The 26,441-nt window shown below is 38.2% G+C and overlaps 3 protein-coding genes across 4 annotated transcripts; all 3 read right to left on the bottom strand.

The window, feature by feature from the left end:
- Positions 1-623: 623 nt before the first annotated feature.
- Positions 624-3,852, bottom strand: LOC140789133 (aspartyl protease family protein At5g10770-like). Its single transcript, XM_073138741.1, has 2 exons — positions 3,834-3,852; positions 624-1,885 (listed from the first exon to the last, which is right to left on the bottom strand). Exons 1-2 carry the CDS (start codon positions 3,850-3,852, stop codon positions 624-626), a joined length of 1,281 nt encoding a protein of 426 aa, XP_072994842.1.
- A 5,460-nt stretch (positions 3,853-9,312) lies between these two features.
- Positions 9,313-11,561, bottom strand: LOC140788171 (aspartyl protease family protein At5g10770-like). The gene is made up of 2 exons (XM_073137321.1): positions 11,355-11,561; positions 9,313-10,834 (listed from the first exon to the last, which is right to left on the bottom strand). Exons 1-2 carry the CDS (start codon positions 11,530-11,532, stop codon positions 9,579-9,581), a joined length of 1,434 nt encoding a protein of 477 aa, XP_072993422.1. The 5' UTR covers positions 11,533-11,561; the 3' UTR covers positions 9,313-9,578.
- A 6,823-nt stretch (positions 11,562-18,384) lies between these two features.
- On the bottom strand, positions 18,385-25,978 carry LOC140788451 (aspartyl protease family protein At5g10770-like). 2 transcript variants are annotated; one of them, XM_073137698.1, is made up of 2 exons: positions 25,756-25,978; positions 18,385-19,944 (listed from the first exon to the last, which is right to left on the bottom strand). In XM_073137698.1, exons 1-2 carry the CDS (start codon positions 25,940-25,942, stop codon positions 18,686-18,688), a joined length of 1,446 nt encoding a protein of 481 aa, XP_072993799.1. In that variant the 5' UTR covers positions 25,943-25,978; the 3' UTR covers positions 18,385-18,685. The 2 variants fall into 2 exon arrangements, with proteins under 2 accessions (XP_072993799.1, XP_072993800.1); XM_073137699.1 differs by having other exon boundaries at positions 18,385-19,932; positions 25,756-25,958.
- Between the last annotated feature and the right edge of the window lie 463 nt (positions 25,979-26,441).

The following is a 26,441-nucleotide window of genomic DNA, read 5'->3' as shown; positions in this document are numbered from 1 at the left end:
TGTCTCTAGCACCATAGAGACAGATTTATCTGATCTTAAGGGTTATTGAGATTATATTGATCAATCATGGAAAGTAAATAATCATGGGTTCTAACAAGTAAGAAAATTTCAGATGTAGTTGTAGAATTCAGTGGGCTGTTTGTAAGTGATTTTTATATTTATATATTATTTGTGATTGATTTGATTCAAGTGAAAAAGAGTTGTGGTTTTTACCTGGGTTTAGGGTTTTCCACACCAAAATCGTTTATGTCTACTTTTCTAATTGTCCAACTATATTTGTGTTTCTATGATAGGCTTATTATCTTATAAATTTCCAATTAGTATCTGATCATATATTGAATTCACATTTTAATTAATTGGCATCAAAGCATGTTTGTCTTATTCTAGAGAGAGATCTATTCAACCCCCAGTCGTTTGATGGTTACACAGTTGAATAGTTGCCGAAATAAAATGGCAAAGCTTTCATGCACTTTAGTCCTGTTATATGGAGAATATAATAGAAAGTAAAATTTCACGAAATTTTCCTTTTTAACTCCTTCCATTCATATTAGTATCCATTCAACCCTCGGTCACTTGATTCGATTAACTACGTATGACAACATAGAACTCAATGTACGTATCTTCTAACAACCTCCAGGACTGAACCCAATCACTTCTCTTGAGATATCATACACTACATTGAACGTCCTTTGTTGCGTGTTCCCAAGGATTGCAATGCTGTTCGAATCGTTATTACCAGCGAATGCCAGGCAAGCTTGCGACTGCGACATGCTCGGGAAGTACAGTATCCCCGACAAATCCAACTTGACGGTCACGCCGCCGTCGAATTGCAATGCCACTGGCGGAATCGTGATGTTGTTATAACCTGTAAAGTCATAGCATGTGTCGAATAGTTCCATTGCCGGTGCCGACTTGTAGCCAGACATCTTTTGCCGGAACGCCGACCGGAGTGCGGAGTAGGCGTCCGGCGGTAATCTAGTGATAACCGTCCCCGAATCTATGATTGTCCCGGCGGTCGAAAAGACCGCCGGAGGTATCGGTAGATTCTGGCCTCCTACGCTGATTGCAACCAGATTGAGAAAATAAAAAGTTGGTGTGTCCGGGTCTGTCAGCATTGGTGTATATTTGACATTAGTTGTCGTTGAACTGCTTCCGAACGCTAAGTATCCTGTCGAGCTGATCGTCGGTGGGATGCAGTATGAGAAAACGCCCCCGAACTTTTGGTACGCCTGCGACACCAGAGACGTCGTATCACCACCAAGGCCTAGCAGCCCTGCCGTTCCCCCGAAGAGCCCCTTGTTATTTTCCCCGCACCCGAACCGGAAGTTTGGTACCACGTTAGACGGCGTAAGAGTGAGCGTGTCCTGTGCGAAGAACCCAACGGTGTAGGAGCCGTCGCCGTACCGCACGGAGTAAAGGCATCCCGAGGCGGAGCAGCCGTCTGAGGATAGCTGCGAGCAGTACGGTGACCCGCACGATATATTGGCGTAAGTAGAAGATTGGAGTGGATCGAAGAGTTGGTCTTCCTGAGGGTGGCAATAATCGACGCATGGCTTGCATTGGATCCATGTCACATCGCTGCCGGTGTCGAAGACTACGGAGAAGTCCCGTCTTGGGGTCCCAATTCCGATGGATACAATGTAGTTGCCAACATTGAGAGAGCTGCCAGATCGAGCTGGGATTGTTGCTGAGGCTAAAGAATCCTGTAATTTACCTTGCTGTTTGAAAGTAGATGATGAGATCTGACGATGGATCCAGTCCACTCTAGATTGATCATTGATGAGGATTTGTTTGTGGGATAGATTCTTTTTATGGTGCAGTGGCGAGCAAGGGCCGTGCTGGTGAACGAGGTTTAATCTTTGTTCATCAGATCCTTCAAGAAGTACTGTATATTGACAGAGAAAAGAAATGATATAGATTTAGAACCAAATTATTACGTACTTGAAAAAGATTTAACCAATATAACATTTTGTAGTATATACAGCCTGTGTTAATAAATACGTCAAAACTTCATCTTGCACTTATATAAAGTATGCAGTTTATAGGGCGAAAGAAAGAAAATAACATTATCAGCTAAAAAATGACACTGCGACAAGGAAAATCGTTCTATACGATATACTGCACCATACAATTGTTTTAAGTGAAGAATTGGATATCTCAACGTCTGAAATACAGTATATGTATGCTCAAACCTTTCGACGATGAGCAAGTATCACTCGGTAGCAAAGATCGAACTTCGACGGTATGATGACTACTCAAGAACTCTTTTTGTGTCGCATCTGTGCTTTGACTGGGAAGTACAAATACGAAAATGAGTAATAATAGAAGAAGAAGAAGAAGGTAGTCATGAGAGAAGGATGTAGGCAAAAGAGAAGTCATATTGTAACTTGGTGCTGCTACCACCTCTCTATATCTTCTTATATATATGTATAAACATTGAAGGCTTATTGAATAAAATCATTTAAAAAGATATGTTTCTTTTGTTAGTCTTTGAGTAGTGGAAGTTTCCGAACAACCCACACTCTTTCTCTCTGTGAATTGTTAGATATCTATATTTTTCATGGAGATGGGATTATTTAGGTAGGAGAGACCAAAAAGAGGTCCCGTGTCTTTATGTGTGTGTGTGTGTGTGTGTGAGAGAGAGAGAGAGAGAGAGAGAGAGAGAGAGAGAGAGAGAGAGAGAGAGAGTTAGAGAGTTAACGGAAAGAAGGCGTTCACACATTAGGTTGAGGGAGGATGCATGCTATCTTTCCAAAGTTTTCGCAGTCTTGTCATGTAGACCAAAACTTGTTACCTCTATGACATCTCAAAATTTATATTATTAGCATATAAAATATAAAAATTATCGTTATCTAAGGGTTTAAATTTTTAGAGTAATTAGTAAATTAATATGATATTAAAACTAAAAAACATAAAGATCAAATCTTATTATACCTATCTTTACTTACAAATTATAAAACTCTATCAATTTAAATTAAATTCACTCCTTAGGCTTATAAAATATATCTCAGCTGAAAAGTATGAGACTACAACATTTTCTTTTTAATGACCCAAACTTTTTGGTCTACCTCTTGACTAATTAACAAATAGACATTACCTTTCTTGAAATTTTACATAAATATTGCCGTTGAAATCTTCTCAAATATCAGATTTAAAGACCATAAAATCATTTCAAATTTTAGAATGTTAAAGATATGGATTTAAACGAAGATTGGGGGCTTATTGGATAAAATCATTCTAAAAGATATATGTTTCTTTGGTCAATCTTTGAGGGGAAGATTCCAATCTCTCTCTCTCTCTCTCTCTCTCTCTCTCTCTCTAGATTATTAGAGAGAGAAAGCGGGAGGATGGCGACTGGTTAGTTTGTAATCTTTCCAAGTCTCTGCAGTCTTTCTCATGTAGACCTAAACTTCTTATTAGGTAACAGTACCTCTATCTTCCAAATCCGTACTCTCTCTTATGAGTTCTTCTGTTTTATAGGGTGGATATTGGGATGAAAACGGATCTGCTCAGCCTATTATATTTTTATCCATATATAAATGTTGGATGGACAGAAAATTTAAAACTATATTCTAGCTATATGGACTGAATCTTAAACAGTAATGTGTTTGAAATTTCTTAATTATTCCACCTTTTCTTAATTAATTCTATCCATTTCAATATGCTAAATTATGTTAATTTAATAACGTGTTAGATAAAAGCCACAACAGTCATTGTATTATTACATGTGGCGACTTGTTAGCCATTCATCACTCCAAAATGGATTTTCCAATGGGTTGGGCCTTAAAAATGTCAACGAAAGCCCATCTTAGGCTAGATAGAAAACCACTTACCATAATAGCTAATCCCCATCAAGTTGAAAAGGAAACTAATCAAGAGAAGATAGAGAAGATGAACAAGAAGACAGGAGAGAGAGAACATCGTAATGGCGGAGGAGGAGGTGAAGCTTGGATCGTCGAAGTTGATGATAGTGACGCAAGTGGAGATTGCAAAAGCTAGGGTTCCGATTCCATACTACAACTAGTATGAGAAGTGTGAGTATGAGCTCATCATGGAGCACATACTCTAGATGCAAAAGATCTGTGAGCTCGAGGAGAAGAAGACTACGAAGCAAATCCATACCCTGTTAGTGTGTTAAGCTAGCTTATTTGACTAGTCAATTTGATTAATTGACCAGTATAGAATTTACAAATAATTTAATATTTATTCTTTAACTCTTAGCCTTCTCTACGATTTTGAATTATAGTAAACTTTTGAGTTCTTTAGATGTTGGTAATCAAAAAATTATATAGGATAACTAAGAGTTATGTAGTATAACTAAGAGTTATATAAATCATTATATATGTGTTCTTATCTTATGTAATGGCAAGTAAGTAAATTAAAAAAGTTTAAAGTTTTTATCCACTTAATCTTGTGTTAAGTATCAAAAGAACAATCTTATTATCTTTAGTTTTCTACCACCTCCTTTTAACAGATCCAACATAGAGGTTCACTAATTTCGTTAATATATTCGACCGCTCATGATGTAGAATTTAGCGGGTAAACAGATATCCAATATCCATATGTGTATGTATCTGATAAAATCTATATGACTCGGATCTTTATCCATATGCTATTTTTTTTTACAAAAATTGAACAATGTCCATATATGTATTTGAGTGGGACAAGGTTTTCCAACTTGTATCTGATCTATTTTTAATTTTGTACCCCTAGATGGACAGAAGTCTCCAATTGTTTTGATCCTCAATTGTTGTAGTGGCGGAAGGACTTACAACTTTTTAATCAAACTCTAGTCATGACTAACAAATACATAGGATATTTTTCTCTTGAATTTTTACGTAAATATTGTCGTTGAAATCTTCTCAAATATCATAATTTTCAGCATATTTTTTAAATACCATAATCATTTCACAATTTAGAATGATAATTATGCGAATCATGATTTAAATCCATTTTTATTATGATATTGGACAATATTAGATATTTTATGACCATTTCAAGTGATTTATATAAAGGTAAAATGGTCTTTTTATCATATCACTTAAGAGTCTAATAATTTTTAATGATAATTATGATATTTTAAGAATATAATGGGACTTGATAATGTAAGAGTCCAATAATTTTAATAATAATTATGATAGCTCGGCTCAAGCTTAGATTCACCAAGAAATTCACTTTGAGCCCAAAATTTGGCTTAGGCTTTGCTCATTTATATTGAGTGGAGGAAAATCGAGCTTAAACTGCTTATTTACTTTGACAGCCCTAGTTGCACTTGAGATATAACACTAAGATGATAATAATAATAATAATAATAATAATAATAATAATAATACCAATTGTGATGCCCCATTGAAATTTTGGCTGAAACTGAAGTGCCAAAGATGTATAAGGGCCAAAGCAATGTCACAGCGAAGCTAGACTCGAGGGACACTATAGTAAATAGGCAAGACTATTATTTTTCTGCTGATATATTGTTAAATTAATAAGTGGTAGCTGTTTTTGTTTATCGAAATTTTGGTCTAACTAAAGTGCCAAAAATGTCTAAAGGCTGAAACGACGTCACAATGAAGCTAGACTCGAGAGACACTATAGTAAATAGGCAAGACTAATACTTATCCGCTGCTATATTGTTAAAATGATAAGTGGTAGATGTTTTTGTTGACTTTAGGGAAAATCAAAGCCTCACTTGTGGCTTTATCTAGTTAGATGAGATATTTAGGTCCCTTGGTCTTATCCCTAGCCTTCTAAATATCTTAGAGAAGATATTTAGGAATCTTAGTAGCTAAGTTTTCTTTCACCTCTATATAAATGCATAAGCACTTTACTTGTAAAAGAGATCTAAAGAGAGAGAATTAAAATAGAAGTGAGAATTTTACAAATAAAGATTGTCTTCTCTAACTTATTAAAGTCTTTTTCCTTTTTCTTGCTTCTACACTATTTTTATTTCGAGATTTTATCTTGCAAAGAAGGTAGAGCGCCGCACGAACTAGCAAATTGATATAAAAAAAATTAAATCTGTGACAAGTGGTATTAGAGCCATCTTCTAAAGTGTTGTTGTAATGTATTCTTCCGAAGCTACCATCATCAACGATGTGCTCGAGAAGAAGCACCCTAAATAACACAAAAGCAAGGAGCCTCTAAGGGGGTTTGTACTTGTAGAGAATCTCATGTCTACACTTGAGGGCTGCTTTGGGCACCTCGACAATCAATTAGAGTTGTTGGAGAATCTCAATATTGGCTTCGAAGAAAACATGTGAGCGATGAAAGAAAGCGTCCAAGTTGCAACAGTTGCTTTCAAATCTCAATTTCACAAGTTTAAGGTAGATCTTGATCGACGAAATAATGAGAAAGTTGTGAAGACAACTACCTATGAAGAGCTTCAATTGAAAAACGAAGAGGTCGACAATCTCAAGTTGAGAGTAAGTCTTCTTAAGAGGGTTGTCGCACATGATTGTGATGTCACGAAGAGCACACCTAGGCCGCGTATCTTGGAGCCGTGAGGGTTCAGAGATACGCAATGCAAAGGAGATTGAGAACTTCCTTTAGAGCATGGAACGATACCTTAAGATTTTGCGACTTGAAGATAAGGGCGAGAAGGGTCAAACTACATCCATGTACTTTACTAATGATGCCATGCTATGGTGGCATTGACATTAGCGGAGATCTAGAATGGCCTTTGCCATATCGACTCAAGGTGGAGTTAAAGCATGAGCTAAATGCATAATTCTATCCCGAAAACGTCAAGTTCTTAGCCCGAAAGATTTGCGAAAGCTAAAGCATCGTAGAACTCTTGTCAACTATGTTAAGAAGTTTACCCATTTAATGTTATTTATCTCAAATATGTCGGAAGATGATTGTGTGTGCTTCTTCCTTGATAGATTGCAATCATGGGCGTCAAAAGAGTTGGTGGCTAGAGGTGTTGATGACCTTAATGTCACCATCTCCATTGCTGAAAACTGTTTGAGTATGAGTGAAGAAATGACCACGTTGCCAAGCTAAAATCGTCAATGTTTGACAATGACAATGGGAGTGAAGAAGTCCACGAGGAAGGTGCTAAGGAAGCCTTCAAAGGACGTGATTGAGGGTCAACGTCTCAGCCCTAAAACCCAAAGATTTCTTGCTATGTTTGTAGGGAAAAACATTGGGCGTGCGGTTGCCCAAATAAAAAAAACTGCATGCTGTCCAAATTGTGGAGGAAGATGACAGCGGAGAAGAGATGATAGTTGGATCCATTCGACGTATCAATGCTATCTTGGGATAGACCTGGGATAGCAACCCTCTTAAGTAGAAGGGACTTATGTACATTGACATGATGATAAATAGTGAAGCCACTCTAGCGATAATCAATATCGGCGCAACCCACAACTTCATGTTGCTTAACTTTGCCTTAAGCTAGAAAATGAGGACAATCATGTCCTGAAAGCGGTAAACTCTAGTTGCTTGCTTAATCATAGGCATGGTCAAAGACGTTGAAATCAAACTTGGTGCGTGGAGAGGGCAAATTGACATAACTGTGATGAACCTTGATGACTTCCAATTCATCATCAGTTTTAGAGCCCCAGCTACTCCAAAATCATGCCAATGTCACATCTTAGAGCATTGAGTATCTTGGATAAGGCAATGGCCATGTGTGGTGCATACCAGCAAATGTCAAAAGGGACTAGGCACCAATGGCAAGAAACAATAAAGGTGCAGTTGAAAAATTGTGCGCCTGCGACTGGGATGGTCGCACATTAGGTGGAGAAGAATGTGATGCCCTATCGAAATTTTAGTTAAAATCGAAGTGCCAAGGATGTCCAAAGGCTGAAGTGATATCATAGTGAAACTAGACTTAAGGGACACTGTGGTAAATAAGCAAGACTGATACTTATCCGCTACTATATTATTAAACGGATAAGTGGTAGTCATTTTTGTTGACTTTGGGAAAACTCAAAGCCTCACTTGTGGCCTTATTTAGTTAGATGAAGTATTTAGGATCCTTGGTCTATTCCTAGCCTTTTAAATATCTTAAAGAAGATGTTTAATCTTAGTAGCTAAGTTTTTTTTTGGCCTCTATATAAATGCCTAAGTACTTTACTTATAAAATAGATCTAAGTAGAAACAAGAATTTTATAAAGAAATATTATTTCTCTAACTTATTGAAGACTCTTTTTCATTTCTTGCTTCTATACTATTTTTACTTTGATGCTTACTTTATCTTACGAAAAATGTAGAGTGTTGCGCGAACTAATAAATCGATCAAAAATGTTAAGTTCATGACAACGTGCTAGCCTAACCTCATATCTTTCCCATTTCGACTGCAACGACTCTGGAACCACATGTATCATTTCAGCGAGATCATCTCCTATATTTAAGACGGCACTCCTCTCTCTCTCTCTCTCCCCCTTATTCTATACTTCACCATCTTTTTTTCTTTGCTCTTACCCTTACCTTTTATCGAAGGTGTTTGACGGAGTCTACGCGTCATCTGTCGCTATCTACTTCATCGTCCAATCTCTCGATGAGTGTTCAGTTCCTCCACGCTTTTAATTGCATTTTTTTTTCACCTAAGGAACCCCTTATTTTGCCCATCTCGTGTATCACTTCCTCCAACGAGATATGCCATCCGATGACCCTCAGCTGACCTCATGTTAGGCCAATGAGGCTACCCTCTATGATTACACCTACTGTAGTGGCTACACAATGTAGCTACCCGACACCGAAATTTGGCCATGTCCCTGACTACCACGGCTACTCATGCTTGCACCTCTCCAGTCGATCACTTTCCCCTCCTCAAATAGGAGTTGTACGTACTCTCCATTAGAGCACTTGCGACACATTGTAATTTGAATATAACTATAAAGTGCTGCAAATGAAATTTTAGTTTGAATTAAATCGCACTATTTATATCCAATTGTAGATTTGTTATGATCATAGTTCTGATGGAACAATTACTCCTATTAATGCTTATCGATTGAAATCATTTCAGCAACAATGAAGACTCAGAACAAAGGAGAAACCATAGCCAGCTGTCATGTGATCGTCGACGGCAACAAACTTTCAACATAAGAGTAGATGCAATTTCACAAACGCTAACGTGCAGTCATTTATTCACAATAGTTAGCATTCAATCAATATGCAACCTTCCCATTTGCATTCCGAACAGTATGTAATTAATACAACTTCTATATATACATGACAATATAATTACTCTCTAGTTAAGGAGACAAATGAACAAAAGCTGGTTGTTCTTCCCTTTCTTAAATGCTACGATTTAACTCCTATTTAGGTAGCGATTAACATATGAATCACATTAAGTTAGAATATAAAGTATACAAACACAGCTGAATAGTTGCTGAATTAAAATAGTAAAACTTTCATGGAGTCCGATTAACATGGAGTATATAATCGGAAGTAAATTTTCACAATAATTTTAGTAAGACAAAAGATTTAACACCAACACATAATATATATATATATATATATATATATATATTTTCCTTTCAACTCCTTCCGTACATTCTATTATCTATTCAACCCCCAATCACTTGATTTATTTAACTTACGTATGACAACATAGAACTCAATTGACGTATCATCTAGCAGCCTCCAGGACTGAATCCAATCAATTTTTTGGAGACATCGTACACCACATTGAACGTCCTTTGTTGCGTGTTCCCGAATATTGCTATGCTGTTCGGATCGCTATTGCCAGCGAATGCTAGGCAAGCCTGCGAGATGCTAAGGGCGTATAGTATCCCAGAGGCATCCATCTTGGCGGTCACGCTGCCCTCGAAATGCAACTCCACCGTCGGAATCGTGATGTTTTTATAACCTGTAAAGTCATAGCATGTGTCTAATAGTGAGTTTGCCGGCGCCGACTTGTAGCGTGTCATATTCTGCTTGAAGGCTGTCCGGAGTGCGGAGTAGGCGTCCGGCGGTAATCTAGTGATAACCGTTCCCGAATCTATGATTGTCCCGGCGGTCGAAAAGACCGACGGAGGTATCGATAGTTGCTGGCCTCCAACGCTGATTGCAACCAGATTGAGGTAGTAGAAAGTTGGTGTGTTCGGTTTTGTCAACATTGGTGTATATTTGACGTTAGTCGAAGCTGAACTGCTACCGAAAGATAAGTATCCCATCGAGCTGGCCGTCGGCGGGATGCAGTATGAGAACACCCCACCGTACATTTGGTATGCCTGCGACACCAAGGACGTCATCGCACGACCAAGTCCTAGCAGCCCTGCCGCCCGCCCGAAGAGCCCACGGTTCTTCTCCCCGCACCCGAACCGGAAGTTCGGTATCACGTTCGATGGCGTAAGAGTGAGCGTGTCCTGCGCGAAGAATCCAACGGTGTAGGAGCCGTCGCCGTATTGAACGGAGTAAAGGCACCCCGAACCGGAGCAGCCATACGATTTCAACTGCGAGCAGTACGGTGACCCGCACGATATATTGGCGTAAGTAGAAGATTGGAGTGGATCGAAGAGTGGCTCTTGCTGAGGATAGCAGTAAGAGACGCATGGCTTGCATTGGATCCACGTCACATCGCTGCCGGTGTCGAAGACTACGGAGAAGTCCCGTTTTGGGGTCCCAATTCCGATGGATACGATGTAGTTGCCAACGTTGAGAGAGTTGCCAGATCGAGCTGGGATTTTTGCTGAGTCTAAAGATTCCAGTAATTTATCTTGCTGTTTGGAAGTAGATGATGAGATCCGATGATGGAGCCAGTCCACTCTAGATTGATCATTGCTGAGAATTTGTTCGTGGGATAGATTCTTTTTACGGTGTAGTGGCGAGCAAGGGCCGTGCTGGTGAACGAGGTTTAATCTTTGTTCATCCGATCCTTCAAGAAGTGCTGTACATTGAGAGAGAAAGAAATAGATCTAGATTAATCGCCAGTTAATACGTAGTTGAAAATGATTTAAACAATATAATATTCTGATTCTGAGAACTATAAGAAAATTAATTATCAATAATTCAACAAAAACTCAAGCTGAGGTTGTGGAATTAAGTCCATTTACAACCCAATCGATCGGATCAATATGCAGCCAACTTTTCGACTATAATATGGGGTTCAAATGTATTTTGCAACTATGTCGAGGTTTCCTGTTTCATAGTATATCCTGTGTTAGCAAATACGTCAAAACTTTATCTTGCACTTAAAGCATGAATAGGTTTGGGTCACATGTTTTTTAGGACGTATATAGAGAAAAATTATTAGCTACAAGTTGCCACTTGCGACAAGGAAATTAATTAATTATTGTCTACAATGTACTACATCATTCAATTGTTTTATAAGTAATATTGAATGTCTCAATGATTGAAAACCAGCAAAGAATATAAGTAGATATATATGAATATAAGTATGCTCAGACCCTTCGACGAAGAGCAAGCGTCGCTTGGTAGCAAAGATCGAACATCCACGGTATGATAACTGCTCAAGAATTTCTTTTGAGTCGCATTTGCGCATCGACTGGGAAGTACAATTGCGAAAATGAGTAGAAGGAAAAGAAGGAGGTAGTGGGGTAAGAATGTGAGAAAAAGAGAAGCCATATTGCAACTTGGTACTGCTACTCCCTATATCTTCCTATATATATAGATGAAGATTAATTGAACGCTTATTGGATAAAATCATTCTAAAAGAAATGTTTCTTTGGTTAGTAATTGAGCAGTGGAAATTTCCATGCAACCCATACTCTTTCTCTCACTAGATTATTAGATATCTATCTGTTTCATGGAAATGGATTGGATGGGAAGGAAGACACCAACTAGAGGGCTCACACTGAAAGAGAGATATTCTTAGTCAAGGAAGACAGACAGGAGAGGTATTTCTCAGCTAAAATCTTAAGTAGATCTGTTATCTTTCCAAGTCTTTGCACTGTTCTCATGTAGACGAAAACATCTTACGGTCATCACCTCTATTTTCCATATCCGTAGCATGGACTCACTGTTACAAGTTGTTTTCTTTATAAGGTTGAAAGAAGGAAGATAGCCTCCATTTGTTTTGACCCTCAATCGTTGCCGTGACGTTGGGACCACCTACAACTTTTTAGTCCAGCTCTAGTCATGACTAATTAACAAATAGGAATTTTTTTCTTGAATTTTACATAAATATTGCCGTTCAAATCTTCATAAATATCATAATTATCAATATATTCTTTAAATACCATAATCATTTCACACTTTAGAATGATAATTGTGCAGATCATGATTTAAATCCATTTTTTATGGTATCGGACAATATTAGATATTTTCTGATCATTTCAAGTGATTTATATAAAGAAAATTTAGACGCAAAATTTTAAATATTATTTAAAAATATAGAAAAACTTTTAAAAACTTAGAAAAATTGAAAAGAAGAAGAGATTAGAAAGATAGTGAGTGAAAAAACCTTAAACAAAAGAAAGAAAAACGATGGGAAGAAGAAGAAAAGAGAAGAAAAAGGAAGAGGGCAGAAGAAATGAAAAAAAAAATGAGAGAGAAATACAAAATAAATTAAAAAATTATTTACTAGAGTTCGTTGGAGTTCGCCGAAGCTAGATCTCTCTGTAAGAGAAATAATGGTTATATGGTAAGGAGAGAAAAAAAAATAAAAAAAGAGTGAAAGAGAGTAAGAGAGAGAGTGAGAAGAAAGAGTGAGAGAGAGAGAGTTTGGATCGGGCCTAGATCGTGTTACAAATCAGATCTAGACCGATCCAGATATAAGAAAATTATAAAAATTTAGGTGGAGGTAGCCTTGCGAGTTAGGGTTATAAGGGCTCTAGTTTCATATAAATCGGAGGTCGATTTAATCCATGTGGTTGGATCGTAACAATCCACCATGCATTCGACACCTTGTCCTCAAGGTGACTAGTCTCTCACGTCGTTGTACTCATACAACTTATCATGCCAATTAGTGGATTTGGGTTCGTCTTCCTAGAGTCCTCCTAGGAACATTACATGGGCTGGCTAACGCTTGCATTTATGATCCTGTCAATCGGTCATCATAGTAAAAAACACAAGCCTTTTCTTCAGCGCTTCTCCAAGTCATTGGGTACAAAGCGGCGTGTGGTAATCTATCGGTTAGACTGAGCTATTGGTGCAGGCTGAGTTGAGGCAGATGTCATCTCTAGTGGGCTGTGGGCTGTGGGCTTGGGCTATCTTTCTTCTTTCCTTCTTGTAGATCTGGTTCGACTGATCCAACTTGGACTCCATCAAAACAACTAAGGAGAAGGCCTCGTCAGAAGTAGTGGGCCTCAAAACCTTGACCTCAGCTTAAATGTCAGGCCTGAGCCCACTAATGAAGGTACTCTTCAATACCGAGTCAGACCAATTACTGACTCGGTTGCATATCCGCTCGAACTCCTTCCGATAAGCTCGAACTGTTGTTGATTGAGTTAGCTTAGTCAACATGGCCTGAAAGTTCTTGTACTGAGTCGGACTGAACCGAGCAAAAATCGCATCCGCAAAGTCCTGCCGAGACTCGAATGGTCGAGTCTGCTTAGCCGACTGGTATCACCTAATCGCCACACCCTCCAAGTGAAATGAGGCTAGCTGGACCTTCTGGAGGTCGGGCGTGCCATGGTATGTGAAAAACTACTACGCTAGATAGGTCCAGTCTAGAGGGTCTCCTCTAGAGGATTTTGGAAAATCAAGCTTGACAGTCCGAGCTTGGATCCTAAAATATGGTATGTCATCGTGGGCGAAGTGACCTTGGGGTCGAGGCTGGTCTCATGGGTCATAGGCCTACGGGTTCGGCTCATGTCGCACCCGGGCTGCATGCAAGTTTGGCTCAATCTGATGACACGAGTCCAACGAGTCATTCCACCATTCATCATCGGGCTCGTACTCGTGCTCGAGGTCTTGTTCATGGGTTCCAAACTGGTTCGCACGAGGTGGTCGAATCGGTTCGCAAAAATTTGGCTTGCCTTGAAAATTGTGTGCTCCATCTCCTTTATTCCAATAACCTAACCCTAACCCTAGGGCTGAATTTGGAATTCAGCCTAGGGGCGCCGGCACAGGGTGCATGGGGGGCAGTGGAGGCTGGGATCGGTCGTGGGTCACCGATAGTCAGCCAATGGTTGGTCTTTGCGGCAGCAGAACGGTGGCGAGCAACGGGGAAACCCAATTATCTAGCTCGGGCTCGAGGGGCTACAACAGCAGCCATGGCATGTCGTCGGCGAGTCCACCGGCCGCCGGGTGGAAGCTAGGGTTTTTGGCCCTAGCACCCACCACATGTGGTGAAGACAACTCGAGGGTGGTCTCTATCGGCTACTTCGATGTCGCTGCGGCGGTTGTGAGGATCTACGGTGGTGGAGGGACCTCCACCCCGGTCGAAGGAGTCGTGGTTGCCGTGATGTGGGGCTTCTCTCGACCACCCTCATGATTTGAGTTTTCTAGCCGCGGTTGGCCGAATTCCATCATGGCCGGTAGCGCTAGCAGCAACAGTCAGTGGAGGGCGGCTAGTAAGGCCTCCATCAAGGTTTGGATCGAGTCCTTGAGGGCGGTTTGGATCTCCTTCACGTTCTCTTTCGACTTGACCGAAAATACTTTGAGAAAAGCTTTTGCCCATGCTGGTGGCTCGTCGTCGATAATTGGTGGGGTTGGAGGAGGCGCCAAATCAACTCCCACAAGAACGGTGATGAGATCGTGGTCCTCCATGGTTGATCCCTCCTTGTTGGCCGTGGAACATGTGTTAACCATCATTCGAGGAATGTTGGCTCTAATACCAATGTTATGAACCAGATCTTGATTGATTCGGACATAAAAAATTATAAAAATTATGGAGGTAGTCTTGTGAGTTAGGGTTCTAATGGCTCTGGTTTCACTTAAATCGGAGGTCGGGTTGAATTGCTGTGGAAGGACCGCCTAACAAATATAATGGATTGTCCTTGCATGATATGAAGTTGAGGAAACAGAACTGATATCTAGTTATTAAGAAAGTGGAAGAACAATTAGCAGGCTAGAAAGGGGAAATGCTTTCATTGGGGGCAGAATTATTCTTACAAATTATGTGTTAAGTACTGTGCCTTTGTACTACTAACCTTTTTTCAGATGTCAGTGTCGATTCCTAAAAGAATTGATAAGATAAGATCAACTTTCCTGTGAAAAGGGATTGGCGAGGAAGAAAGGGTTACTTCCTTGTCAATTCGAACAAGGTACGTAGAAAGAAAGAATTTGGCAGGCTAGAGTTAACAAATCTTCAGGATATGAATATGGTTTTATTGGTTAAGTGGTGGTGGTAGCTATTGAATTCTAATAAGCAATTATGAGCTAATGTGGTGATGGGAAGATACTATAAGAAATATCGGTTAGAATCTTTCAGATTGAAAAGTTCTGATAGGATTTTGCCGTTCTAGAAGGGTGTTCTTCAATCCAGTAGGGTTTTCCAAACTAGACTGATATGGAATGCTCATAGTGACGATAAGGTGTAGTTCTGGATAGATATTTGGGTAGGCCAGGGGAATGTAGTCTAGCTACTATGTTTTCTAGCATGTTTAGCATTATTTGAAATAAGGAGGTTTATCTCAAAAAAAGTTTTAGATGATCATGAAATATGTAGTATAGAAGAAATCTGACTAATACCTTATTGGTAAAAGAGCACTAGATGATCAATATGGTGCAAAATAGTGAAATTATTCTAGATGGTATGCCTGATAAGGCTAGTTGGAGATTTATACCAATAGAATTTATATTGTTAACTTATTGTATAGTTTTCTAAACAGTGGTGGAAGGATTGCTAAAAGTTTGGCTAGTACCTGGAAATTAAAAATTCCCACTATGAAAAGAGCTTATTTGTGGCTGGTGTGTAACAACAGAATTCTCACTAGAGATAATCTGCTTAGAAAAGTTAGACAGGAAGTCTAGAGTGTGTTTTATGTGAGAAGGAAAATCAAGGACTTATCTATTCATCATATCTATATTCTAAAAAGGTTTAAAAAGAAATCAAAACAGCTGAGAGATTTATTTTTTGATTTGAAGTTGACCAAAGAAAATAAAAAATGGTGGCAAATTCTAATATTCCCTATGGTGTGGAGTATTTGGTCGGAAAGAAATAAGATAATTTTTCAAAGAAAGAGTAAAGAGAAGAAAGCAGTGACTTATGGTGTTGCTGTGTTGCTGTGGTGGCTTCCTTTAGATTTTTTGCTTGTTTTATGGACTGATGTCATCCTGGTTGTAGCTGTGTATGGAAACTTTGTATTTGTTAGTAGTCTGGGTGGGGATTGTATGCTCTAGGTTGTGGTGATATGGTTGTTTTCTTTTATTACTGGTATTATTTTGATAGTGGCTGCTTAGCTGTGTGGTAGTCTGGTTATGATGTGATGTTTTGTTGTTACGTTGTTATAGATTTGCTATTGGAACTCGGTCTTTTGTGGAGTTGTAGCTCTCAGACTAGCTTTACAGTCTAAGGGGTAATTAAGTTTTCGAATGAAATAGAGAGAATGCCTTTTTGTCAAAAGAGAAAAAGAAAAAAGAAATAGAGTAAAGGTGGACATATGCAAGTTATGATTAAACAAATAGAAAAGTGAAAGATTCACCTGTGGAATACCAACATGTAGTAAATAAACAATATTTTATTTTATTTTAGTATATTAATTCAATATTTTTTCTAATCGTATTACGTAAAACTTTCTAAAAACCATTTATTAATAATCTAAGATTATAGTTTTATCCTTTGAGATGACAATATATAACTACTGGTCATATCAGCTAAAGTTATTATCTATTCTCTCTCTATAGTGCGGGATATTATCCCGCACACCCGAGTGCGAGGTTATAACCCCATATACCTTCGTAGTACGGGGTATTACCCTGCATACTTGAGTGCGGGGTTATAACCTCCCACAAATACTTTCTTATTAACTTTATGTCACATCAAATATAATTATTATTTCTTATACTAGTATTGAACTAAATATTAGAATAACTTATATTAGTATTAGCTCTCTTCTTCTAATATTAAAAATTAGAATAGTTATGCATATTCCACTCTTATTTCACATGTGAATGGGGCTTAAAAAATTTGGACCGCATATTTCTTTGAGTTTTAATTTCTGCCTCACATTTACAACATTCTTCATTTCTGTGTAACTTGGGAGAAGCTTATCTTGCATTTTCTCAACCTCGTTGTGCTATATCTTTAGTAACTCTTCTCAGCAATTTCCCTTTCTAGGTCATCCATAGATAGCTCATCCTCGGTTTTGAATTAGAAAACATAATTCCTTTAGTACTAGGAGTGGGACTTGGAATCTTTGGATTTTGAACTATGACCTGCATCTGGTGTTTGCTTCGGACAAATAGAGTTCATACTCTTAGCCCCTGTTCACTTATTCTGGTATAATAACTAAATAATATTTTATTTTATTCTAGTATACTAATTCAACATTCTCTATCATATTATTCTATACAAAATTCTAAAAATTATTTACTAATAACCTAAGATTATCATTTTACTCTTTGAGATGACAATACATAATTACTAGTCATATTAACTACAGTTGCTATCTTCTCTCTCTCTCCTCTCCAAAGGCAGCCTCATACCTCGCATAGTGCAAGGTTATAACTCTGAAGTGTGCGGGTTAATACATGCACACCCGAGTGCAAAATTATAACTTTGCACAGTGTGAGGTAATACATGCACACTTGGGTGCGGGGTAATAACTCCGCGCAGTGCGAGGTATTATCCCGCACACCCAAGTGTGGAGTTATAACCCCATATACCCGCACAATGTGGGGTTAAACCCCGCGTACTCGCATAATGGAGGAAAATTTTGAAATATTATTTCTTGCCGGCTCAAGAGTATTTTCATAATTTAGTTTAAAATATTACTAATTCTTAATACTTTCATATTAATTTTATGTCACATCAAATATAATTATTACTCCTTGTATTAGTATTGAATTAAATATTAGAATAAAGTATACTAGTATTAGCTCTCTTCTTCTAGTATTAAAAATTATAATAGTTATGGGTAATTAGTGCTACAATAGAAATAAATAAATAAACAACAAATAGAAAAAAAATGTGCTACCATTCTTATTGCATCTTTTATTTAAATGATGTACTACAGCATGAATAAAACCAACATTTAGCATTGCTGTGATCAATAGAGAAGAAAAGCTTAACTAGTAAGGAACCTACACAATTTTTAGCTACCCTCGTCAGCATAAAAAATCGAGAGGGCTAGCTTTCACGATGACAGTGATGACGGGTGTGAACTAGATTCTAAAATTATGACATTGTTTGTTAAAAAGTTTAAAAGGTTTTTTAAAAATCCTAAAAATATCACTTAGGGTAAAAATAAGTCTAAATCCTTAGACAAAAATAAAAAAATTGTCGGGAGTATCCAGTGCTAGTAGTATCATGGATATAGACATATAGCACAAGAGTACGTTAATGAAAGTGACTCGGAATGACTGTTCAGATGAGTCTCCAATTTGGCTAGTGATTCACGTATGAATCACATTCGATAGAATATAATAGTAAAACTTTCATATGAATACACAGTTGAATAGTTGCCGAAATAAAATGGTGAAACTTCAATCTCCTGTTACATGCAGTATATAATGGAAAGTAAAATTTCACAGTACTTTTAATAAGACAAAAGATTTAATACCAACATATATAAATATATCATATCTGTTTCTTTCCTTTTAATTCCTTCCGTTTATTTTATTGGCCTTTCAACCCCGGTCACTTGATTCGATTTACGTATGTACGTACCAGCTAGCAACCTCCAGGACTGAACCCAATCACTTTTCTTGGGATATCATACACTACATTGAACGTCGTTTGTTGCGTGTTCCCAAGGATTGCAATGCTGTTCGGATTGCTATTGCCCGCGAATGCGAGGCAGGCCTGCGACTGCGAGATGCTCGGGAAGTACAGTATCCCCGAGAAATCCAAGTTGATGGTCACGCCGCCGTCGAATTGCAATGCCACCGGCGGAACCGTGATGTTCTTATAACCTGTAAAGTCATAGCACGTGTCGAATGGTCCCATCGCCGGCGCCGAATTGTAGCCCGACATCTTTTGCCGGAACTCCGACCGGAGTGCGGAGTAGGCGTCTGGCGGTAATCTAGTGATAACCGTCCCGGAATCGATGATCGTCCCGGCGGTCGAAAAGACCGCCAAAGGTATCGGTAAATTCTGGCCTCCAACGGTGATTCCTACCAGATTGAGGAAGTAAAAAGTTGGTGCGTTCGGGTCTCTCAACATTGGTGTATATTTGGCGTTAGCCATTGCTGAACTGCTACCGAACGCTAAGTATCCCGTCGAGCTGGCCGTCGGCGGGAGGCAGTATGAGAACACCCCGCCAAACTTTTGGTATGCCTGCGACACCAAGGACGTCGTACCACCACCAAGGCCTAGCAATCCTGCCACCTCCCCGAAGATCCCGTTGTTATTCTCCCCGCACCCGAACCGGAAGTTTGGTACCACGTTCGATGGCGTAAGAGTGAGCGTGTCCTGCGCGAAGAACCCAACGGTATAGGAACCGTCGCCGTACCGCACAGCGTAAAGGCATCCCGAGGCCGAGCAGCCGTACGAGTTCAACTGCGAGCAATACGGTGACCCGCACGATATATTGGCGTAAGTAGAAGATTGGAGTGGATCGAAGAGTGGGTCTTGCTGAGGATAGCACTGAGAGACGCATGGCTCGCATTGGATCCACGTCACATCGCTGCCGGTGTCGAAAGCTACGGAGAAGTCCCGTTTTGGGGTCCCAATACCGATGGACACGATGTAGTTGCTGTTGAGAGAACTGCCAGATCGAGCTGGGATCGTTGCTGAGTCTAAAGAATCCCGTAACGTATCTTGTTGTTTGGAAATAGATGATGACATCCGACGATGGATCCAGTCCACTCTAGATTGATCGTTGTTGAGGATTTGTTTGTGGGATAGATTCTTTTTACGGTGTAGTGGCGAGCATGGGCCGTGCTGGTGAACGAGGTTTAATCTTTGTTCCTGAGATCCTTCAAGAAGCACTGTATATTGAGAGAGAAAGAAATAGATAAACTAAATTATTACCTAATAAATGAAAAAGATTTAAACAAATGTTTCAATAAGAATTACTAATTTTTTTCTCCTAATTCAACAATTAAATTAAATAATACTAAATACAATTAATAAAGTACCGGTCAAACTTTTAAATAGTCAAGATAAATTAGTCATATTTTATTTCTTTCTCAGTAGTTATAAAGATAAGTAATAAAAAAATACATTAAATTCTAAATTACTTACCGATTAATTTAATTTAATATGTAAAGTATGTAATATACCCCTTAATTTATCAAGGTGTGGAATTTTTTTAATAACTAATTGGTTTGTATCAAACCATTGCTTAGACAAGGCAAATACTTTAATATTTCTCTAAAATTTTTAATCCTAATCTAATAGGTATAATAATTATCTTTCATATTTAGTACCAGTTTTTCGGTACCGGTTCCAAAACAACATTATATAAAATAAAACGCATATTAATTAAGAAAATTAGATTATGTGTGTCTGACTTTTGGGTTACACATTCTTTTCTTTCATTAAGATTTTTCTCTCTTAGATATAATTATAATAGATAATTAAGCCTTAATTATAGAAAATCATTTAATAATAAACAATTAAATTTGATGAGACATACTTCAACTTAACTTTGATTCACTGTCTCTATCTATAATTAAATTTTAGTTTAAAATTATTTTAAACTAATGAGAGATATATGTAAATAATTAAAAAATTATTGAAGAGATAGAATTTAATTAAGCTTTCATCAAGTTAATAATAAAAAATTATCAATACCCTTATTTTGATATATATATATATATATATACACACGATACTCTCAGTTAAAGATATGTCTTTTATTTAATAAATTATTAAGATAATATAATGGTCAAAAAATATTATACAGGTAACATATTTTAAAAATAAATAATTACTTATTGAACCGGTACCATTTAAATTTTTTGCAGTCTTATTATATTCTTATGGATGTTAATCGGTAGATCGATAAACATTTACTATTACGGCATGGAAGAAGCACTATTTAAGACTTTAAATATATAATATAACATTTGGTACGTCAAAACTTCATCTTGCACTTATAAAAAGTATGCAGAGTCAGTGACAAGTCTTTTTAGGATGAAAGAAAGAAAAGTTATATTATTAGCTAAAAGTTGTTGAATATTGATACAAAATTAGTTCGGATTAGATGTATTCCAGATCAGCAATTGACGTGATGTAATTGGGTTAGTTATTTACTTTAGATATAACTAGTAGTGGGTAGTTTCTCCTAAATTTAGTTAAGACATGGGTAGTGGGAAGTTATGTTATTTCAGCTTAAGTGGTTCTGTAATTAAAAAAAATATTGTATCTTAGAGTCATTGTATTAAGAAGTTTTCGTTTCAGCAAAAACTCTGTGTTTTTGTCTATTTCCGGTAAAAATTCCAACATTTTTGGTATCGGAGCAGTAAGATACTTGGGGCGTTTTCAATGGCGAGAAACAACAAAGATCATGATGAACGTGACGCAACCAAGTTCCGATCTTCAAAGGAGAGAATTATGAGTTTTGGAGCATCAAGATGTCAACCTTGTTCAAATCTCATGGTCTGTGGGACTTGGTTGACAAAGGAGTTCCCAATCCAGATCCCAATCCACAAGAAACCACGAAGAGAGATGCAAGAGCGCTGCTCTTCATCCAACAAGCAAAGTGCATGATACAATCTTCTCAAAATTGCTGCAGCAAACGGGAGGCATGGACAACCCTGAAAACAGCATTTCAAGGAAGTTCACGAGTTATGACAATCAAATTGCAAGGCTTACGACGAGATTTCGAGACACCGCAAATGCAAACAGGAGAATCGGTTTTTTCTATCTAGAGTAACAACCATTGTCAACCAAATTCGAACATTTGGAGACACCATGGTAGAGAAGACATTGTGATGAAAGTGTTGAGGAGCCTAACACCCAAGTTTGATCATGTCGTCGCAGCAATAGAAGAGTCTAAAGATCTAGATACCTACACCTTTGATGAACTCATGGGGTCACTACGGACTCATGAAGCAAGGTCACAAAGTCGAAGATGAAGGCGATGAGAAGGCATTCTACACTCGGGGTGAGACATCAAGAGGCAAAGCAGAGAGGTAGAAGAGGCAAAGGCGGAGGCAATTTCGGAAGAGGAAGAGGTAGAGGCAGAAGCAACACAACCGAAAACACCCCTACCTATGATGAATTCAAGAAGGACATTCAAGTACTACCGCAACAAATTTGGGCACTATCAACGAGTGTTACAAGAAGCAAAGAGATGAAACTCAGGCCTATTATGCGAAGAGGAGGATGCACAACCAACACTCTTCATGGCTAGCAAGACAAGTGACAAAGTTGATGCAAGCGTATTTGGTTCCTGGACAAGGATGTTCAAATCACATGACAGGCTACAAACAGTTGTTCGAAGAACTAGATGAAACATACAAGTTGAAGGTCAGGCTTGGTGATGACAAGATGATTCAAGTTGAAGGGAAGGGCACAGTAGCAGTCCACACAAAAACGGTATGAGATATTTGCACAACGTTTATTTTATCCCGCATTTGACACAAAATCTGTTGAGTATTGGGCAGTTAATGGATAGTGGTTATTCAATTGTGTTTGAAGGAAAATCTTGTGTAATGAAATCCAAAAATCAGGTCTTGGTAGAGGTGAACATGACAATCAATAAATTGTTTCCTTTGGAGGTTTCAAATATAAAGAAAAGAGCAATGACTGCAACCGTTTTAAATCAATCTGAGTTATGGCATCTTAGATATGGTCATTTAAATATCAATGGTCTGAAACTGTTGAATCAAAAAGAAATGGTGTATGGCTTACCCGAAATCAAGCAAGTAGGTGTTTGTGAAGGGTGTATACTTTTCCAAAAGGTCAAGCTATGAGAGCAACACAAGTGCTTGAGTTGGTTCATGCAGATTTGTGTGGTCCAATGCAAACCGAATCACCGGGAGGTAGCAAATATTTTCTCCTTTTCTAGATGATTATAGTAGAATGAGTTGGGTGTATTTCTTGCAAAGCAAAGGAGAAGCATTCAGTAATTTCAAAGTGTTTAAAAGTCTTGTAGAGAAGCAATCTGAAAAGAAGTTGAAGGTGTTAAGAACAGATCGAGGAGGTGAGTTTCTCTCAAAAGAATTTATTAATTTCTGTGAAATTGAAGGGATACATCATGAGTTAACCACTCCATATACACCCGAGCAAAACGGAGTTGCTGAAAGAAAGAATAGAACGGTGGTGGAGATGGGAAGAAGTATGTTAAAATGCAAGATGTTACCAAACAAATTCTGGGCTGAAGCAAAGGGCAACCGCCGTGTATATTTTGAATATCTCACCCACAAAAGCTGTTATGAATAAAACCCCATTTGAGGCATGGTTTGAGAGGAAACCTGCAGTAAGTCATTTAAGGGTATTTGGGAGTATAGCCTATGCACTAATCAATCCACAAAAGAGAACGAAGCTTGATAACAAATCTGAAAAATTCCTTTTCATCGGGTATTGTACACAATCCAAAGGGTATCGGCTATACAATCCAGGAAATGGTAAAATTGTTGTGAGTAGAAATGTATTATTCGATGAAGAAGCAAGTTGGCAGTGGGAGAGTGTTGTACAACAAATTCAAGTTGAAGAAACAGTAGAAGAAAATGAAGAGACAAAGGGCACAAGATCAAACACACAACCAACATATCAGCAACAGCTCTAGTTGTACGACTGATGATGCAATGCCCGAAATGCGACCAAGGAAGTTTAAAACAGTTCAAGAATTGTATGAAACCACTCAAGTACTCCTTGTTGCAGATCCCACAACGTATGAAGAAGCATCGAAAAAGCAAGAGTGGTGCAATGCAATGCAAGAAGAAATACAATCGATTGAGAAAACAGAACTTGGCATTTGGTGAAGCTTCCTCAAGGTAAAAATGTTATTGGTTTAAAATGGGTTTTCAAAACTAAATTTGGTGCAGATGGAAGTGTTCAAAAGTTCAAAGCCAGGCTTGTGGCAAAGGGTTATGCACAAGAATATGGCATAGATTATGAAGAAACTTTTTCTCCCGTGGCCCGATTTGAGACAAAGAGGTTGTTGTTGGCACTTTCACTCAATTGAAGAAACCAAATCTACCAATTTGATGTAAAATCAGCCTTTCTCAATGGAGAACTATTAGAAGAAGTGTATGTCGAGCAGCCTAAAGGATTTGAAATTAAGGGTAAAGAAGATTGGGTGTACAAACTAGCAAAGGCGTTGTATGGATTAAAACAGGCACCACGAGCGTGGTACAACAAAATTGATTCTTATTTTATAAATTCTGGGTTTGAAAGAAGTAAAAGTGAGCCTAATCTATATATTAAGAAGAAAGGAAAAGATGGTCTATTGATTGTATGTTTGTATGTTGATGATATGATTTATATGGGCACTAATGAGGAACTGGTGGGAACAATTCAAAAGCAGCATGAAGCAAAGAGTTTGAAATGTTAGATTTGGGTTTGTTACATTATTTCCTTGGTTTAGAAGTAGAGCAAGAGAAAGGTAGCATCTTTGTATCACAAAGGAAGTATGCATGTGATTTGTTAAAGAAGTTTGGGGTTACGAGAAGATAAAATAGCATCAACACCTATGAATGTGAATGAAAAGTTAGAAAAGGATGATGGCTCAGTTCAGCTAAATGCAACTAGATACGTAAGCCTAATTGGAGGATTGATGTATTTGACTCACACAAGACCCGATATTTCCTATGCAGTTGAGTGGTCTCAAGGCACATGCAAAACCCTACAAAGCATCACTTTGGCACAGCCAAAAGAATTTTGAATTATATTGCAGGTACAACAGACTATGGTGTATGGTATGGAAGCTCGAAAAATTTCAAACCGATTGGCTACAAAGGATGGTGATTGGGCGGGATGTGCAGAGGATCGAAAGAGCACTTCAGGACACTTGTTTACTCTCGGCACAAGTGCAGTTTCATGGAGTTCAAAGAAGCAAGCAAGAGTGGCATTGTCAACCTCTGAGGCAGAATATTCAGCAGTCAGTTCAGCAGCAACCCAAGCAGTTTGGTTGAGACGCATACTTGCTAGTTTTGAGCAAGAACAGCAGCAGCCTACGGTGATATTTTGTGACAACCAATCAGCAATAGCAATGACGGAGAATCCAGCATTTCATGGAAGAACCAAGCATATCGACATCCGTGTGCATTTCATTCGTGACCTTGTGGCGAATGGTGATGTTGAGATAAGATACATCAATACAGACAAGCAGGCAGCGGACATACTTACAAAGGCATTAGCACGAGGCAAATTTGAACTATTTAGATCGGCACTTGGAGTTAGGAATTTTGCATCAAGGGGGAGTGTTGAATATTGATACAAAATTAGTTCGGATTAGATGTATTCCAGATCAGCAATTGACGTGATGTAATTGGGTTAGTTATTTACTTTAGATATAACTAGTAGTGGGTAGTTTCTCCTAAATTTAGTTAAGACATGGGTAGTGGGAAGTTATGTTATTTCAGCTTAAGTGGTTCTGTAATTAAAAAAAAATATTGTATCTTAGAGTCATTGTATTAAGAAGTTTTCGTTTCAGCAAAAACTCTGTGTTTTTGTCTATTTCCAGTAAAAATTCCAACAAAAGTTGACACTTGCGACAAGGAAAATTGTTGTATACGATATACTGCACCACACAAATGTTTTAAGTGAAGAATTGAATATCTCAACGTCTGAAATACCAACCAACAATATAAATAGATAAATAGGAGAATTAATATGTATGCTCAGACCTTTCGACGACGAGCAAGTGTCACTCGGTAGCAAAGATCGAACGTCGACGGTATGATGACTACTCAAGAACTCTTTTTGAGTCGCATCGGTGCATTGACTGGGAACTACAAATACGAAAATGAGTAGTAATAGAAGAAGAAGAAGAAGATGGTCATGAGAGAAGGAAGTAGGCAAAAGAGAAGTCATATTGTAACTTGGTGCTGCTACTGCCTCCCTATATCTTCTTATATATATATATGTATGAAGATTGAAGGCTTATTGAATAAAATCATTAAAAAAGACATGTTTCTTTGGTTAGTCTTCGACTCGTGGAAGTTTCCAAGCAACCCACACTTTTTCTTTCTGTAAATTATTAGATATGTATATTTTTCATGGAGTTAGGATTATTTAGGTAGATGCTTGCTTCTTTGGCTAATCTTTGAGGGGAAGATTCCAATCCACGCTCTTTCTCTCTCTCTAGATTATTAGAGATAAAGAGGGGGATGGCGACTTGTTAGTCTTTTTCATGGAAATAGGATTAGATCCAATGCATCACATGTCAGTAAGAGGAAGGATGGCGACTGGTTAATTTGTAATCTTTCCAAGTCTCTGCAGTCTTCCCATGTAGACCAAATCTTCTTAATTTGTAAACCGTCCAAGTCTTTGCAGTCTTATCATAGCTAGGATGACCAACTTGTTAATTTTG

The sequence above is a fragment of the Typha latifolia genome, chromosome 5 (assembly GCF_019914945.1).
Source record: "Typha latifolia isolate L0001 chromosome 5, TyphaL0001v2, whole genome shotgun sequence".
NCBI classification, from domain to species: domain Eukaryota; kingdom Viridiplantae; phylum Streptophyta; class Magnoliopsida; order Poales; family Typhaceae; genus Typha; species Typha latifolia.
This window is presented reverse-complemented; position numbering and strand designations above follow the sequence as displayed.